Below are 20,553 nucleotides of genomic sequence, written 5' to 3' on the forward strand. Positions count from 1 at the left end.
AGGTCACCCTGAGTCTTTTGTAGACGAAACACCTCTGGTGTATACTTTAAATTTGGTCCTGGTATCTATGATGAGTTTATATAGTACATGGATGCCCCACTTCCACTATCTTATTTTATGTTCAGTGAACCGTGAAATGGGGAGTCAAAAACTCAAAATTTGCATTAAAATTGGAAAGATCATATCACAGGGAACATGTGTATTACGTTTCAAGTTTATTAGACTTCAACTTTATCAAAAACTACCTTGACCAACACCTTTTACCTGAAGCAGACAGACGAACACACAAACAGACCAAAAAGCATAATGCCCTTAAGTGGGGAATAAAAAAGGAAATGGACATATGCTAAAGAATCCCCAATAACAAATCGGTTAATAGATATGGTGTGTCCAGCTATTAATTTAAAGCTTTTCGTCCAATGCATTATCATCATGTTCATATAAAACTGTGAGCTATTGCTATTTATTGAGGTTTACAATATATAAAATTTATGTATTCACAATACACATCATACTTTTACATACCATAATTGAGGACAATCACTATCTAGTACTTAAAAACTGATATGCACAAATAATCATGAAACATCATACCAAACACCAATGGCATTTCATAAATTTATACACACTCTAAGAAATTATACTTTTGACACTGTAAACAATTTCAATGATATTGAGTTTTGGGGATTTTGTGCTGCATTCAAAAGAGGGACGAAAGATACCAAAGGGACAGTCAAACTCATAAATCTAAAACAAACTGACAACGCCATGGCTAAAAATGAAAAACAATAGTACACATGACACAACATAGAAAACTAAAGAATAAACAACATGAACCCCACCAAAAACTAGGGGTGATCTCAGTTGCTTCAGAAGGGTAAGCAGATCCTGCTCCACATGCGGCACCCGTCGTGTTGCTTACGTGAAAACAAATCCTGTAAATAGTCTAATTCGGTAGGTCACATTCATGAAAGGGAAGGGGATTGTAGTTACGACGTAAGGAACATATCCGATATCATTTGTGAAACGGTTATCCCATAACGGTCAACAAACTCGTGATGGCGTCCGTAAAATTTACGAAGGGATGATTTCAACTTCACCATTTGGAACTCTTGGTTTAATAGCTTCCTTGTGAGCAGTAACCCTCTATCAAGAAAATCATGATAGGAAATGCAAGCACGGGAATATCGATCAATTGGGAAATATATACCCCGTATGCAGGTGCTGCTGGAATGTTGCTACTTAGAAATGGAAAGTTCACAATTGGAAAGCTGAAATCATCTCTTTTGTCGTAAAGTTTTGTCTTCAACCGACCCTCATTGTCAATTTTTAGATGTAAGTCAAGATATGAAGCCGACTTAACTGTATCTGTAGTATTCTTTATCTCCAATTCGATGGGATAGATGAGTTCCACATAGTCACCAAATTTTGAATTGTTTAGTGAAAGAACGTCATCAATATAGCGGAAAGTAGAGTTAAAGGATATTGCTAACTTCTTATATTTCTTCCTAAGAAGTTCATGCATGAAGTCAGCCTCAAATGAGATCACTGCATGAAAATTGTTGTATTATGTTAATGAGAAAACTAAGCAAAGGTGTTGAATATGGTGAAATATCCAGAAAAATAACATCCATGACATATCAGATGTCACACAAACACATTTTGCAGACAGAAATCAGCAGATGGACAAATATTAGTGATGAAACATCCATATCTGCCATAAAACATTGAAAATGGTGGCTCAGTAAGTTGTTCAATCTATAAAAATGTCATAAGTTGCTTATAGTGTTTTCAAAGGTATATTAAGATAACTTTTTTTTTTAATCAAAGGATCATTTACTGAATGCAGGCTTTTATATGTGTTTTATTCTAAATATTTGACCTGGCCAGACAGGGGTGTGGATTATATGGTATAATAAGCAAGAAATAAGAGAAAAAAAAAATAGATGTTGCAAGGTTTGATTCCATTCTGGCATGTTTGTAAACTTTGTAATTGAAATTGTAGAGGGATCCCTTATCTTTTTCAAAAATAAAATTTACCTAATCAATATATATTAATATGCAATTTTTATTCAAGTGTTAAATTTCAAGAACTACAAAAGCAATCACTTACTCATTCTTTTTTTGCGTTTCATACTAGCACATGTGCTTTGCTTTAACTTAAAATCCTTCAAATATTAATGTGAAAGATATTTTAAACATTATTTTATATAAGGATGAAACTATTTTACCTTCGAAGTCATTTAGAGTGATCTATATTAAGAACTGTCAGTATACTCTCACATTATTTACTTTTATTTACTATTCAAACTTCCCGTAAAAACAAACACAAGTTTCTTAATTGTTTTATTTTGACTTATATATAAGATCATTCCAGGAGTGTTTTAGAATCATTCACAACCATTTTCAACTTCTATTTGATGATGGCAAACAGTTTCTTCCATGAAGATTCCCCAATTGAACACATGATTTGAAATTAATCAAGCTTCACAAGACATGTTCAAACAATTACCAAAAGGTCTTTTTCTTGAATTCTTGTGGCAATGTTCTAGTGTGAACTATATAAATGAGATTGAGCAATTCCCAAAATCATCATCAAAAGGCTGATCGATCAACTTTCTTTATAAATCATTAAATTGGCCTGCTTAGTTCTGCTTTGTAGATCATAATCTATTCTATTGGTTTGTATATAAAGATTTATTTTTCATATTTAGCACTTTTAATAGAGACAAATGTACAAAATTTAATTACATAATATATTTAATTCAAAAAAAATGAATGGTCAGAATTATTTATCAACTTCAGGACTTTCAGTTTCCATTGGTTGTGTGAATTGTGAGTTGAACTCCATGGGATGACAATCTAATGTTTTTAAGTTTACTAATACACATGTAGCTGTTTGACAGAATTTAGGTACACTGACTAATAATATCTCTTGGCTGTTAGGTCCTGAAATGATATAAGATTATTAATGTTAATAAGTTATCAATAAATAGTTAAGGGGAGATGAGTCATGTTATTTTTGTAGAATTCAATCAAAAACAAATGAAAAACACAAATTTAAAATATCAAGGATGATAAGTAATATATGGTATTTATTTAAGAATCCTTTTGTTTAAAATGGAATTGAATTTCTATGTGAATATTATGATACCAATAATAAACTATTGCATATCACTTTTTCTTCGACCTTGGATTTGTATAAACTTTGTTTCATAATAGAAAAATATTAAATGTGTATAAAAACAGCCTACTTATGTAATAAATTTTACTTCATACTGATGTTTAACAGCATTTATTTTTTAAATAGAAATAACAAAATGAGGCATGATTACTTAATTTCACTACAAGATACATTGAATTAAAACTAATGGTATTTGTTTTTTTCATTGTTGAAGGTCATACCCTTGCCTAAAATTGCTTACATATTTATTTGAACTTGGTGGATAGTGATCTCATTTTTATAATATTATGTAATTTCAAACAATATCAAGATGTTTATCATACATCATATATATTATCCTACAAAAATAGTCAAATGTTCCTTTGAATCTATAATAGAATCAAGTTTACAATAACCTTTGATAAAATGCTTAACAGAGTGCAGCCTGATACGACTGCAGAGGTCGAACCATGAACAGTTGGTGCAAGTTTGGACACAATTTTCCAGCTTCCTACTGCCTGAATTTTTGACACAAAATAAATGTGGTGAAAAAAAGTTTGGGTTGAAATATTTGTATTATTTTTCAATTGAAGATTTCTTGCTATTGCATAATACCGTTATTGTTGTTAGCTTTACGCTGCATTATCACAGAAATGCTATATAAAGACGAGAGCTAGTTCGAATATTATAACAATTTAAGGTATATTCTAAAAATCAGACAAAAGGTCTTTCAATAAACTAATCATCATAAATTTCTAGACTAAAGCAAAGTGATCCAGATTTGTGTGATTACTTCTTCATTTCTAATTACAGCTTACCTTTATGTATTTTACTGCCAAATGATGACTGGTTTCCACAAAAGAATATGTGTGGACATTCTGTTATAATGAAGGGATCATCTTTAAAAAATGGATAGCAACCTGTAAAAGAAAATGAATATTTTACACTTCCTTAACAATTTTAGCAGTTAAATCTTATTTCAAAACCTTAGAAACTCTGGCTAAATGTTTAATGTATGCACATGACTTTGTATTTTATTTCCCTAAATTGTATATTTACATGTTTGTTTCAGACTCTGTAGTTGCAGTGTATACACATGTGACTTTTGGCAGTAGCTTTAATGATTTTTTTAGTGGAAATTGATATTTGGATACTCAATAAGCCTGTGGCTATGCTCACAAAATAATAACCAAAGCCCCTCCACTAACACAAATTTATATACTCATCTTTACTTGTAATTGTAAAATGGTCTTCCTGTGCTATCTTTACTTTATCAATGTTGGTGATTTATGCTTATCAAGTAAAGTCAAAGTATAAAGATATTAAACTGTTTTTGTTTTTAAATACAAAAAGAACAAGAATGTGTCCATAGTACACGGATGCCCCACTCGCACTATCATTTTCTATGTTCAGTGGACCGTGAAATTGGGGTCAAAACTATAATTTGGCATTAAAATTAGAAAGATCATATCATGGGGAACATTTGTATTTTTTGTCAAGTTTCAAGTTGATTGGACTTCAACTTCTTCAAAAACAACCTTGACCAAAAACTTTAACTTGAAGAGAACAGACTCACAGACGGATGAACGAACGGACGGACGAACAGAGGCACAGACCAGAAAACATAATGCCCCTCTTCTATCGTAGGTGGGGCATAAAAAAGGCATTAACTCAGTGAACTCCTTTTCTGTTTATTATTGATGTTAACATGTTGCAAATAAATAGTATATACCCAATGAGTCTGGAGCTGTGGGAGCAATATGTCCCCAGGTAATACATTTATCTAATATGTCAACTGGGTCATCTAATTCACTGTATTTCATGATGTTAGTAACTGGCTGTCCTGAGGTACCAAGGACTCTAAAAAAATGTTTTTAAAATGATAAATAATTGTGGAAGAAAAACATATGCATCAGTATTTATCATTGTAGATCCAACACTTAGTTTTAAAAATATTTAACATAAATGATTTATTATTCTGACTTAATAGTGTTGTTTGTTAGAAACAAATTGCTTCTATCTTTTTAAATGTGAAATATCTGTCAGGAAAGACATTTCCTTATCTGCTCTACAGCAAACTAAAAATAGCAATATAATAATACACACTCATTATACAAATTTAAATATATTTCCCTATCAACACAAGGACAATCAGATTAAGCATGAATTACACAATTCAAAATTGCTCCTTCAGTTATATACACAAAATAAATAGATTGACATTAAACAAGAGGTACTTGATATTTTAATAAAGAGATTGACAAGGACAAACAAATAGAAGTTTTTAACCACCTTGACTGGCTTTACAGCAATTGCATGGTCGGTTCTTGACAAGGACAAAAAGTCATGCAGATTAAAGTGGCCATAAAAAAACTGATTAGGAAAGTTTTTAAAAACATTAAGGTTAACCAATGATTTACATATTTTCCAAAAAAATGACAGAAAAAGGGCAGGTTCAATAAGTTGTCCTGCTTAAACTCAAAATGCCATGATGATAATTTATACCTTTACCAAAAATATGAAACATAAACAAATAATATGCCATGAAAAACAAATAGTGATAACTTTTTAAAACTACTCACCTGACTCCTTCTAGATGACAACTGTATGGATTTGTGACTGTTTTAACAATTTACCTGACTCCGTCTAAATGACAATTGTATGGATTTGTGACTGTTTGAACAATTTACCTGACTCATTCTAAATGACAACTGTATGGATTTGTGTCTGTTTTAACAATTTACCTGACTCCTACATGACAATCGTATGGATTTGTGACTGTTTTAACAATTTCCCTGACTCCTTCTAAATGACATTTGTATGGATTTGTGACTGTTTTAACAATTTACCTGACTCCTACATGACAATCATACGGATTTGTGACTGTTTTAACAATTTACCTGACTCCTACATGACAATCATATGGATTTGTGACTGTTTTAACAATTTCCCTGACTCCTACATGACAATCATATGGATTTGTGACTGTTTTAACAATTTACCTAACTCCATCTACATGACAATCATATGGATTTGTGACTGTTTTAACAATTTACCTGACTCCTACATGACAATTGTATGGATTTGTGACTGTTTTCACAATTTACCTGACTCCATTTACATGACAATCATATGGATTTGTGACTGTTTTAACAATTTACAATGACTCCTTCTACATGACAATCATATGGATTTGTGACTGTTTTAACAACTTACCTGACTCCTTCTACATGACAATCATATGGATTTGTGATTGTTTTAACAACTTACCTGACTCCTTCTACATGACAATCATATGGATTGGTGACTGTTTTAAATGTTGGAAATCTAGATGCCTGAGCAAACATACATTTGTGTAAAGGTTGTTGAGGTATAGTAAAGTTTGTAGGATCATATTCTCCTGCCATAACATCAACATCAACACTCCCCTGAAATACAATTTTCATCTTTTATAATTAGTGACTTGACAACACATATGTTGCCCTCTTACATTCTTAGATGTCTTTTATCTATTTGAGAATTGTCGAATTGCTATCTCATTTTCTTTATTCATGATTAAAGATTAAATTCAGTCAGAAAAACATAGTGTTAAAAAATAGTGATACAGTGACCCTCTATGGTTTTAGCCAAGAATGGGATGTATAAGAACACACAGCACAATTCTTGGCTTTAACATTAATTACAGTTTCATTCAATTTGAAAGGAAAAGTCTTCCTTATATATATAAATATACAGTGACATTCACTTAGGAGTATGCTTGATTTAAGAATATTTACTCACAGATAGTTGAAAGAAAACATCATCCAATGTTTTTACTGCCTCTACACTTGCTGCTTCAGATTTCTTTGTTAAATATTTGGCCTGAAAAATCATTTATGTTCACTAATTCAGGTTTTCTGTTTTTATGGTTAAATTTTGTAAATAAAATTCAACTCTGGAAAATTTGAGTTGGTTTATAAAACTCTACTGATCTAGTCAGTTAGTCAGATATTTAATTTTTCTTGAATATTGAATTTGATGAACAAAACCTTTTTTTTTAAGGGTTTCTAATTTTAAACTTAACACCACATATTTGGACAAACAATATTAAATAAGCAAACAAAAGGGAGTCCTAGTGTGTTGATTTAGTGTTATATCTTGTGAATCTATCCCCTTAATAAAAGAGCTGTCAACTTAAACACAATACATGTAGCAAGAAGAAAAGAAAATGGGTTAAAAAAATGCATTCTGCATATTAATTTTGAAGCTCTTTTTTTTCAATCTGCACTCATTAAGAATTTATCAAAAACTAACTGCTTATACTGAAGAGGTGAACAGAGTAAAACCTTATATACAAATTTGTATTCCAAAACCAGATTAGAAATTGCTTCGAGTCGTGAATGCTATAACAAGTATACAAATTTCAGTTCAGTATTGCCTACTTTTGATTCATTTATTTTCATAGGTACCAATTTTCGTGGAGTACGTTATCTTAAATGTTCGTAGATATTTAATTTTGTGGTTTTGCTGTATTCTACATACATGCCTATAGAAAATTTGTTATTTGTTGAACATTTAATTTTGTGGTTCACTTTTTAGTCAGGGGTACTACTTGAACAAGTTATTTTTAATAACTCGAAGAAGTAATATTAATATACTTATAGAAGTAAATTTGTAGGATACTTGTACAAGTGAATTTTATTTACTTGTATAGGTAAAAAAAATATTATTGGCTGAGTTATGTCCCTTAGACATTCAGATTTATTTACTTGTAGAAGTAAAAAAAGTCATCCTATCTTCTTTTATTGAATTCTCATGATTTCTTTGATCTAATAGAATTTTAAATTATCTGCCTTTTTCAGATGTATTTACTGATCGTTTAAGTGTAATTTCAAGGACAATGAAAATCCAATAATTGTTTGTTATCTCCAGACCACTGCTCATTTACAAGCCCCCAAGGAGCAATTTTTGAAGACCTTGCACAAATACTTAAGATCTTTGGGCAAACAGTTTCTTTGTTGAATTAATGAGATGAAACATTGAACTCTAAAAAAAAAATTGAGCAAACCTGGGAAAAATCATTAAAGGCAAGATTTTACATCTCAAAACTTGAGGACTTTTGTGGGATTGTATGAAAAACTTACTTATTCTAGTAAACTTTTGAGAAAATTAAGGGCAGATTTTTCAAACATTATTTATTTACTTAAATGTGTATATTTTTTTTTACTTCTTCAAATAAATAACTAGAGGCTCTAAAGAGCTTGTGTCGCTCACCTTGGCATATGTGAATTAAACAAAGGAAGCAGACAGTTCATGACAAAATTGTGTTTATGTGAATGTGATGTGTTTGTACATCTTCCTTTACTGAACATTTTTGCTGCTAACAATTATCTCTATCTATAATGAACTTGTCCGTGTAGTTTCAGTGGAAAATGTTAGTAAAAATTTACAAATTTCATGAAAATTGTTAAAAATTGATTATAAAGGACAATAACTTCTCAGGGGGTTAATTGACCATTTTGGTCATTTGTACTTATTTTTGAGTCTTAAATTGCTGTACATTAATGCTGTTTACAGTTTATCTCTATCTATAATAATATTCATGATAATAACCCAAAACAGCAAAATTTCCTTAAAATTACCAATTTAGGGGCAGTAACCTAACAAAGAGTTGTCCGATTCATCTAAAAATTTCAGGGCAGATAGATCTTGACCAGATAAACCATTTTACCCCTTGTCAGATTTGCTCTAAATGCTTTGGTTTTTGAGTAATAACCAAAAACTGCATTTAACCTCCATGTTCTATTTTTAGCCGTGGCGGCCATCTTGGTTGGTTGGCTGGGTAAAAAAACACAAATTTTAAACTAGATACATCAATGATGATTGTGGCCAAGTTTGGATTAATTTGGCCTAGCAGTTTCAGAGGAGAAGATTTTTGTAAAAGATCATGGAGATTTACGAAAAATGGTTAAAAATTTACTATAAAGGGCAATAACTCCTAAAGGGGTCAACTGAACATTTTGCTCATGTTGACTTATTTGTAAATCTTACTTTGCTGAACATTATTGCTGTTAACAGTTTATCTCCATTTATAATAATATTCAAGATAATAACCAAAAACAGTAAAATTTCCTTAAAATTACCAATTTAGGGGCAGCAACCCAACAATGGGTTGTCTGATTCATCTGAAAATTTCAGGGCAGATAGATCTTGACCTGATAAACAATATAACCCCATGTCAGATTTGCTCTAAATGCTTTGGTTTTTGAGTTATAAGCCAAAAACTGCATTTTACCCCTATGTTCTATTTTTAGCCATGGCGGCCATTTGATTAGTTGGCCGGGTCAAAAAACACAAATTTTAAACTAGATACATCAATGATGATTGTGGCCAAGTTTGGTTAAATTTGGCCCAGTAGTTTCACAGGAGAAGAATTTTTTTAAAGTTAACGCTGGTCGACGGACGACAGACGACGGACGCCAAGTGATGAGAAAAGCTCACTTGGCCCTTCGGGCCCGGTGAGCTCAAAATAACTTGTAAAAGTAGTAACCCTGACTGCCTTTTTGCACAAAATTCACGAAAAATTTATATCCAACAAACAATAATTAATCCACAGTATATTACTTTCTATCATATCAATATTATATACCTTCTGTAAACTCTCTTTGTCTTGTGTATCCTGACTGAGGGAATTTCCTGCTACTATTACACGTACAATACTAGAAGAGGACTCTTGTTGGTCCATATCTCCCACCTGACCTGTTACCATGTCAACCATAAGTTGTAATGGAAAAGACTTTTCATCTTTTCCTCCTATTTCTAAACCAGATATGATAGCTATAAACCTAGATAATAAAGTATATAAAAGTCTCATTAAAAGGATGGTCACTCCAGTTTTCTGTTAAAATGATTTTAAAATTGACAATAGGGAGTAAATTATAACATGTGCATTTATTTTGACATTCAATACCAAGAAAATTTACCAAACTCAAACAAAATAAATTCTTGTAAGTCCAGATTTAATCTAATGTCTGAAATTTTTTCCAATGACTTGTTTCAGCTACAGTGGATTAATTTTCATTCCACAGATACCAATTATCAAGGATTTCATTGACGTAAAGGTGGACCACAAATTTAAATGTTCAACCAAGTACCAATTTTTTTATAGGTTTGTAAAATTATAAATTCAAATATCTACAACGTACTCTAAAAGTTGATTGTTACACCATTATTTTAGAATAAGGGTTGAGATCTCAAAAAACATATGCTGCAGTTTTGGGCCTGTCCTAAGTCAGGACCATATGACCTTTGTTAGTCTTACACTATTTTTATTTTGAGATCATTTACATACTTCAGAGTTTAGTATGATGTACATTTTCACTGAACTAGTACACATTTTTTCTAGGGGCCAGCTGAAGCACCCCTCCAGGTGTGGGATTTTCTTGCTGAATTGATGGGTGGCCTTTGCCTGTTTTCTGCTCTTTGGTCTACAGTACGGGTAGGGACTTATTTTTATGGATGTCTTAATCCGTCTAGTCGGATATGACTAATCGGACATTTTTATGGTAGATAGTATGGTCATTAATCAACAGATCCAGGCGTGATTGGCAATATATTTGTCCTTTCATCTTAATCCGTGCTGCTAGAATTACGGTTCACTGATTTCAGAATCAGGTTACCTATAATTTAAACCTCTGTCACTTTAATGATTACATCGTATTTGACATAAAATATTTTTACAGGTGAAGTACTGGAGAAAACTTTGTTTTAATAAAAATAGCCTATTTTTTAATTATGGTTTTTATATTTCAACTGCTATTTATTTTCTAATTTGTTCTGTGAAATTATTTTTATTCTATGTTCCTTGTTGTTTATTTTTTGTTTTTTTGTGGATCTTTTTCTTATTTGTTTGCATAAAATTTCAAACATAAATATTTTTACATGTATTCTATTTCTGGAAGCATACGGTTATTTTTGTTTTATTCGTAAATCCATGGATTAGCAGAATGCTGTCTCAAGTGTTAGTTTGACGCGGTCACATGCAAAATATTTCTATAATATGTATTTAATATTCAGTCTGTGTTGGGTCAGTTCCGAGATAAAAAAATATTTACAGTGAGCAATACTTGTATATTATTAGTAGCTTGATGATTCTTTTTAGTTTTTACTGTAAACAAATATTGTCCGAAACTTCAAAGTTGGAGATGTATAAGTAAAATAGAACGCAAACAATAACACTAGAAGAAGATATTGATTCTTCCCGGGCATAAGTTTATTTTAAGATTTCCATGTTTGTTCATTATGCTAAATTAATATAATTGATCTGCATTTCCGTGTAGGGGGTAAATGGGGTCTGGATTTGAAATCCTGTGCTTAAAAACACGAAGTCCCAGGGTCCCGATTTTAAATCCCGTAAGTGTTAATCCCGAAATCCCGAAATTAATTGCATAATATTAATTTACGCACAATCCATGTAAAAAAAAGAAAACATGTATGTTATATATTTTTAAAAGCAATCTATTAAGAAAAAATTGCAGTGAAAAGACAATTCCATGATACACATATTAGTGATCAACAGCGTGTGCACGTGGTTAAACTTTAACTTGACAGTGACTCCACTCACAATAATATTGAATGCTAATAAAAGATATTAAAGATAGATTTTTATATGGCGGGAAATGTCGTAACAGTAAACTCAGGTGACCTTACTGAACGACCGTGGGAAAATCCATTCATGATTTAATTTGATGTGGAATGATTGACAGTATTGTGCGTTAGTTTTGAGGCTCTTGATCGATTGACCAGAATAGAAATTTAATCGATTTACAAAACAAGAATTAGTCTGCTTTAACTATTTTTTTTTTTAATTTTATCAGTCGTTTCCCGGATTCCCAAATAAATAATCTATTTGGAGACCTCCTTTAAACTTCGGAAATAATACATCGATTTAAAAATTCACACTGACTGTGCTAGCTTTTAATAGAATGACTAGAAGTACGATGAAAAAGTAAAGACAGCTGATCACGAGTCTTTAACCCCATTGGGGTATAAATGTGCGTTTATTCAATAAACTATATAAGGTTAAATTTTGATTTTCGTGTATCGATTGATACAATTCGTAAAATATATTTATAATAAAAACACCGGCGATTTTCATAAAATATTTGAGACATGAAAATAGAAAGGCAATATCTCAAGTGTCAACATTTTTTTGTAAAATAAAAATTAGGAATCGAAATATGATCACGGCGTTATAAATATTGTATTTAAAGAAACCAATTGTTTGACTTTCAAAGAGATTAACGGGAAATATGTCAAAATAGAAAGCACGAGTGATCTGTCTGACCAAAATGTTTTACTTGTGAGAAATGATTGACAGGTGTGAATTGATGTAGAGGCTCAGACGGGGAAAGTTGTATCAAAAGGAAAATAACTTTAATCACAATGCCTATACATATTTTATAAATACGATATGTTGGCCTTATACTTAAAATTGTGTTTCTAATAATAACATATAAAGGAACAGGACGTTAAAAGGGGGAAATAATATAACCATCAACGAAAATTCGTATAATTTACTGGATTGATGTCTCAACAATTTGATTTAAACTTCGATTGAAAACAGTCTTGGTTGTTATTAGACTTATTATTTTGCATTAGATGAAATATTTACGGTTTACAAATACAAATGCAAATACAAAATAGTTTATTGGCAAAAAACTATTGTAATAATTGGCAACACAATATATTGTTAAAAAAATCGTCGTTATTTTATTGTCAAATTATATTAAAAAAAATCCCACATTCATGATATTTAATTTTAATTCTTATATTTAATTTTTAATTTAAATTCTTATATTTAATTTTAATTTCAATTCTTTCTCTTTGAATACAAAACAATATTTTACATTTATCTATTCTCCATAAATACTATATCTGTACAGGTAAAATTTAGTTCTAATCAAGCTGGTACAGATTGATTTACGACCTTCCACTTGGATATTGCACAGCAGGTGTTTATTACACTGGGACAACTGTCCGACCAGTCTGACATCTAGACGGATTAAGGCATCCATAAAAATAAGTCCCTACCCGTACTGTAGTTGGTGTCTCTTTGACACATTCCCCATGTCCTTTCTCAGTTTTATTCTGTACCACTTTTTGTTTGGTTAGTATGTATACCTGTCATGTTCAAACATTGGTCTTGGTATTTGTTTTGGTAACTGTTGGTAACAGAAATCCTCCACTTGGAACTTGCCTCTGCTGTCCTCTGGTTCTACACCATACAATGCAACAATTACACCTATAAAAACAGTGTAAATATTTCAACAAGTTGTGCAAGGTACATTTGAATGTAATTCATTTTTTTTTAACATATTTTGGTCAAATAATAGATCGCATTATGCACATTTCAGATTGTGCAATTAGATGAATTTTGATGTGATAACAGAAATAATTTACATTGATACCTCAAAAATGAAATTTCAGAATGTTGACTGATTTTAAAAATGAACTAAATTTCACAATTCAATTGACCTGCTATTTGGATCTTATTTTCCTTCAAGTATCTAAGAAAGTATTTACAAGCCTTTATATTTCTACATACCTGTCACTGAAGTCTGTATATCTAGTTTTCCAATTAATAAAATTCTTTGTAATTCATCTTCAAGGATCAATTTATCATTACTATCTGTGTACTTAGATTTAATAGGTTGAGGCATCAAATTATGCTGAAAAAAAATATATTCAATATAAATTTGTGTATTTTAAAATCTGTATCATAATAAAGGATATCTTTAAATTCCATTAGACTACAAGTATCAAAACGACCTACTACAATTTGACTGAGTGAAAACAAAGATATAAATCATGTTAGTAATGATGCATTCAATCTCAGCAAATGTGTATAAATATTTTTTTTAAATCTTCTTCTGCAAATTCAGAAATTATTGCATGCATTTATTATTGCGATTTTGTCAATTTAGAATAACAGGTGATTTTAATTTTTGAAATATTCAGAAAAATCCTGTTTAATTCATAATTTTTTTTTTTAACTTACAGTACATGTTTAGAGCATATCTGTCCATGTTTAGAGCATATATATACAGTACATGTTTAGAGCATATCTGTCAACTTCATATTGTTGAGTCTGATGCAGATGCTCAGTGATGAAATGTATGATATGATTACAGTCAGTCAGGGGTACTACTTGTACAAGTTATTTTTAATTACTTGAAGAAGTAATATTAATATACTTATATAAGTAAATTTGTAGGATAAATTTGTAGGATACTTATACAAGTGAAAAAAATATTGGCGGAGTTATGTCCCTTAGACATTCAGATTTTTTTTACTTGTATAAGTAAAAAAGTCATCCGATCTTCTTTTATTAAATTCTTAGGATTTCTTTGCTCTAATAGAATTTTAATTTATCTGCCCTATGCAGTGGTCTACTAATCATTTAAGTGTAATTTCATAGACAATAAAAATCCCATTTGTCTGTTATCTTCAGAACACTGATCATTTACAAGCTTAAGATCTTTGCGCAATCAGTTTCTTTGTAGAACTAATGAGATGAAACATTGGACTCTAATAAAAATAATGAGCTTACCTGGGAAAAAACATTAAAGCCATGATTTAACATCTCAATACTTGTCAGAGAAATTTTATGGGATGGTATGAAAAATTTACTTATACACATGTATAAGTAATTTTTGAGAAAATTGATGGGAGATTATTTAAACATTATAGTTAACTTATAAGTTTATAACTTTTTCTTCTTCTTTAAATAAATAAAAATAACTTGTACCAGTAGTACACCTGACTGACAGTGGCAAATTTTAGATTTTCACAAAAATGTCAGTTAGTAATATCTGAAACCTGATACTATGAGTTTGGTCCATTAATTAAAGTTTGTTTAATGACGTACAAAAGAATGAGAGCCTAGAAACTTAATATATCAATTGATTAGTTATTCTTCGGTTATTCAAATTTTGCTGCATTCATGGGCATCAGTGAAATATTGTTTAACAACATGTCCCAGGTTGTGGGAGGTATGACTGCTCACAATCACATTTACCGGTAAACCTGCCACAATATTTAAGTGCATGTCTAAAATCAGGAGTCTGTATTTCAGTCACCGTCATTGGTTGCTTTCTGCTATATTTTTTTTTCTGTTTGGTTTAGCATTTAAACATGATAAACCAGGTAATTCATTTTCTTATTTGATGTTATGCTGGAGCCTTTTTAAGCTTACTACATAGAATATACGTAGGCTTTTTCTCATAGTTGAAGGATGTATGTGGACCTACACTAAAGAGGCAGTACTTTGTATAAAACCATACTTTTATCGAAAATTCCTTGCTAAAATCAGAAAAGTACCTGTCCACATAAACAATAATTAAAGCCTCTGAGTCTGTACCTACATGTATACATAAAAATGTACAATACAGATAACAGTTTTTATCATCTTTCTGAAACACAAAACTTTTTATAGCTATGCCATTATCACCATTGATTCTCACATTTCAGTTTTGATAATGGATGGAGAGTTGTCTCATTGGCACTCACACCACATCTTCCTACATCTATTGAATACAATCATACCTCTTCACTTAATTCTTTTAGGATACTAGGTCGAAGTTCCATGTGTTTAAAAAGGGTACCAATTATAACACATTTTTCATCACTTTGCAACTCATGCAACTTCTTTATATTTACATCTTTTCCTACAAAAAAGAATATAAATATATGTATAAATATACAATATCCTATCTACAGACATGACAGATGAAGTTAATGGTGAACAATTTTTTCAACTGCTTAAGGAATTTTTTGATGATGAAATAAATAATAACCAAGTCTTTAAAAATTATTAAAATAAAAACTTTTTACTGATTTCTAAATAGTGAATAATCACCATGAGAGAATTTGCCTTAAATTATACTCCAGATGGGTCACAAATGGTTCAAAGATCGATTTGTGGCTATACATTAATATAACCCTGAAAAAAATTATGTCTAATAAAGATCTTTCTAATTTTTGTTTTATTCAGTTCTTCAAAGGTGTTAACTACTTCCCACAAATTTGTATATCAAAATGCCGAAAAGTATGATGGCGTGTTACAAAGATGAAGACCTTAATGTTCCAATTGTCATTATCAATCTTCAAAAGCCAAAGGTTATGATCAAATCCCCTCCTCTCCACTCTTCACAAATAAAGATACAGTTTTATATCCACAATGCAATGATTTTCATTGGTTGCAGTTGTAACTGGCTGAATCCAATAAAAAGCACCTAAAAGATGATCACAGGCCTAGGTAATTCAGAAAATATAGACAATGACCACATATATATATATATATACTGAGTGCCAATGAAAACGCAACACTTTTGTTTTTCAAAAAAATCTTATGATTTTTATTTTATTTATATGAGAACTTTGTACAGTTGGTTTAAAATGACTTTTAAGACAATTGACGACAACTTTACGGTTGAGTGATTTTTGGAACAAATGCGAAGTACGGATTATTTTGAACAGACATAAACCGAGTTCACCGCTTTTCAACATACGCATCATTTTCACGATTTTGTCATTTAAAGCTTTGCTAATGTCATGAATTTTCCCGCCCTTATTTTGAGGATACTGCAATAAACATCTGAGTAAATCCCAGGACTGTCTGACAACCAGCGACATGCAGTTTTGGGCATGATCACATGAAGCCTTTCACTGCATACAATTACGAGAAGACTGAAGTTGTAGCCTCTTCAATAACCTAAATCATCCACAAGTTCAACCAAAATGAACCATTTAATGATAAGCGACATCCCGGGTACAAAAAGCAAGAAACGCTCAGCCAGACCGATACATTTGGTCTTAAACATATTCGATATTGACTCTGATATGGGTGTACAAAGGTCACGAGAGTTCAATGGTGGTCACAGTAGATCCTTTGGAGCAATTTAAGTAAAGCACCATTTGCGCAAAAATTGTTAAAGAGCACCAAAGTCTTTCCTTAGTGACATCTAAACGGCCGTAAGATGTAAATATCGAATTCTGTAGACCAAAAATCATTCATTGTGTACCAAAAACCGTCAGTGGCGGTTACATAGACATTTGGCACCCATCTTGGCCAAAATTCATGTGTTTTGTCCGATTTTGGTCCGACCGAGCAAATTTTGCATCAGGTTAGACATGGTTTAGACGATGAAAACCACCACCAATATCATAAGTCAGATTGAGTTTGATATGCGGGACAAGTGGAACAACATTCCTCGAGATCACATTAAACGTCCGGGATGATTAATGCCACGGCGCTGTCGAGATTGCGCTGCACAACGGTGTTGTAACATGTTTTGTTAGGACTGTAAGTTGATGATTCGACATTGAATGTTTCGTTTACCTATAGCGTCTTAAAGATGACAATGAAACATTTTTGTTTGATATCGATCTATTGTTAGGATTGTTAATTTTCAAAAACAATTTATTTTGAAAGATTATCATTTCTGATATAAATTTTATTTTTGAAAAACCAAATGTTGCGTTTTCATTGGCACTCAGTATATATATATATATACAATGTACTGATGGTGCAACAAGTTTTTTCCACCCAAAACTTTCACCAATATTTGGTAACCATTTTGAAGTTCTTAGCTAATTGAAGTTCCTGTGTGTATTTTTCTCTGGCATTTGTTGGAATTTTAACAAATATTTTCAGTTCCTGCTAAACTTCTTGTAAACACTTGACACAACCATTTTTCCACCTTCAATACAGAAGAGAGTTCAAGTGCTGCCATTGGTCAAGATTGATGATGTTGGAAAAAGCATGACTTTTATTTGCCGGTACATGAACTGTAGATGGCACAGCATTGTCTGATTGTATCACAGATTTTGGCAAAATCTGCAAAGGGTAGAGATTTGTACTAATATGAGCAACATGATACATTGTACATGTAGGTTCCACTTGTGGAGTAGGATCTAATTCGCTTCTTTAGCACAGGAGATCACCCAAGCTGTTGGTGAGGTTTGTGTTGATCAGTCTATATAGCTTCATTTTTAAGTTCTGTTGTTTTGTATATGGATTTATGTTGCTTGTTCATTGCTTGCCATGGCATTGTCAATTTGTTCTTATTAAACTTACATGAGTTTGGATATACCCAGAGTTCAATATAATTGCTATGCAAGTAAAATCTGGTGCGGGCAAGTTAAACCCATGACATAGATGTTGGGCAGGCAAGTTGAAATATTGTGCGTGTGTATAACTAAGTCAGACATTGATTTCTGTCAGGTGTCACCGTGTGTGTTTGAGAATGTTCAGTCACAACTGCATAGACATATCCACCCATTTTTAAATGGGGGTTCCCAACACATACAGAAAGGGAGGGTGGGTTCCAACTATATGTCCCCATTCGAAATGCATTGATCGTCCAAAAAAAGGGGGGTACAACCCCTTGAACATCCCCCTTCTGCATCCGCTACTGTGAAAGGAAGTCAGATACCACAATCCAAACAGAAAGGGTTTTGCAAACAAGTTGTGGTTGAAATACAAATGAAAGGAGAGAATTTTTGACGACTGGGTGAATTTCTACATTCTCTAAATGTACATCTGAAATTTGATTTTCTTCTTTTCTTTTAAAGTTTTTGTTTTAAAAAAATTGGTTTATACATTTGTAAAAGCTTGGTCTAGAATTTAGGATTTGGATTTCAGTTTATCCAGAGCTTCTAGGGCCTTCATCTGCCTGCCAGCCGTAATTGCAACCAGCTTTGCTCATATGACATCAGCGCATATGTTGGAATACATGTATAAATAAACTACTGTTGTGCTATTGCAAGACCTGGAACAGATTCATGTTTTAAAATAGAATAATATTCAAACAAAACAAAAATACTCAGAAAAAGAAAGGACAAAGGTGGGTTCTTTGACAATGATTAGTTTTTGAAATCTTTTTACCCCACTTTGATTTGGCAGCATCTACTACTTTGTCCCTCATACTCCACAACCGTTCAGCATACAGATGAGCATACTGTCTTGAAAAGTTTTTAGATTTCACTCGAAATCTTTCCGACAAATCTTCATATTTACAATCAGATCGAACATAATCTGCATCAGATGATTCTGTCGGTTCAGTCAGTAGTTTTCCAACATTTGTAGTGCCTTTTTCGGGATTAAACAACATTTTCAACTGTGCATAAGAAAAACAACTAAAGAAACTGAAAACATTCCCGCCAGCGGAACTCTTTAACGTGAAGGTAAATTCTTTGCATGATTTGACAAAATAGTCAAAAAAAAAGTGCGGCAAATCATGGAACGCAACGTCCCAAAATTATTTTTTCTATTTTCAGGATTATTTTACACCTTCTAATAATTTATAATTGAAAACTAGCTGCAACTTTATATGCATAACTTTCTTTGGAGGTACATGTATATAGGTATATTTTTTTCAAAGTCAGGATACTTCATATACAAGATTTATTAAGCATGTTGCCTTTATATAGTAATAATTACATTAGATGTAAGTTTCATTATAATACGTTATTCTGATTGGCTAACATGTTATTCCATAAACAATTGCATCAGACAATAACATTTATCATGCATGATGACACGAGGTCCCACAAAAAAGTGCACAGGTGAATTAAATTAAACTGGAAAAAAATCGTGTTTTCATGATTTTAGCTAAAAAAATGTAATTATAAGTATTGAATACTTCTTTTTGAAACTTTATAGGGTTGTAAAAGCGTTATCCGTGCGTACATTTTTAGAATGAAGCGCTTCCGCGCTTCATACAAAATGTACTTCGGTCAACGCTTTTACCACCCAATAAATTTACAAAAAGAAGCATTCAATTCTTAAATAAAGTTTACACTTTTATAGAACAAATTGATAGCTATAGCAATTTCTCTCAGTAAAAGTTAAACATACTCTGTAAATGTTTCATTGTTTTTATTAAAACTACATTTGATATATATCCATTGAATGTTAATAATATGAGGCAGGCATTACCTGTAAATGGGGACGAAGTCTGTATGAATTATTTTTTTGTAACTTAAATATTTGTTAAAAAAAAAAGAAACGGAAATACCGTAACGTTTCCGATTTTGGTTCTGTTGTTAGGGATTTTAGTTGTGACGTTATTTAAGTTATGACGTCATATGCAATGTAAACAAAGAAACGCTATCATCAGGTAACGTTTTTTTATATCAAGGAATTATTAATAATGAAATTGGTATTGCGTTCCTTCCTATTTTATACTAGACTGATAAATATATATTTTACTCAAAGTTTCATACAAACGAGACCGGAAAAAGGAAGTTCATTGTAGATTTCTGCGCAGATGCGGAAATCTCAAAACATGACATCAAAAAAAAATTCCCGATTTTGAGTTCATTAGTACAATGAAAATTTCGGGAAA

General features: G+C 31.5%; 1 protein-coding gene across 1 annotated transcript; it reads right to left on the reverse strand.

Moving 5' to 3' along the window:
• Positions 1-2,634: 2,634 nt before the first annotated feature.
• LOC134725520 (DNA polymerase delta subunit 2-like) lies at positions 2,635-19,384 on the reverse strand. Its single transcript, XM_063589402.1, has 10 exons — positions 19,092-19,384; positions 15,749-15,870; positions 13,749-13,872; positions 13,325-13,445; positions 9,792-9,987; positions 6,944-7,024; positions 6,434-6,591; positions 4,896-5,023; positions 3,982-4,083; positions 2,635-2,949 (listed from the first exon to the last, which is right to left on the reverse strand). The coding sequence occupies exons 1-10, from the start codon at positions 19,315-19,317 to the stop codon at positions 2,789-2,791; spliced, it is 1,419 nt and encodes a 472-aa protein (XP_063445472.1). The 5' UTR covers positions 19,318-19,384; the 3' UTR covers positions 2,635-2,788.
• Between the last annotated feature and the right edge of the window lie 1,169 nt (positions 19,385-20,553).

This window comes from Mytilus trossulus, chromosome 7, assembly GCF_036588685.1.
Source record: "Mytilus trossulus isolate FHL-02 chromosome 7, PNRI_Mtr1.1.1.hap1, whole genome shotgun sequence".
NCBI lineage: Eukaryota > Metazoa > Mollusca > Bivalvia > Mytilida > Mytilidae > Mytilus > Mytilus trossulus.

Coding starts and splice junctions, on each gene's coding strand:
- LOC134725520 (XM_063589402.1), bottom strand. CDS start 19,317: ATGTTGTTTAATCCCGAAAAAGGCACTACAAATGTTGGAAAACTACTG. Junction 13,446..13,748: donor TATACAGACTTCAGTGACAG/GTATGTAGAAAT, acceptor CTGTTTTTATAG/GTGTAATTGTTGCATTGTAT. Junction 6,592..6,943: donor ATGTTTTCTTTCAACTATCT/GTGAGTAAATAT, acceptor ATTGTATTTCAG/GGGAGTGTTGATGTTGATGT.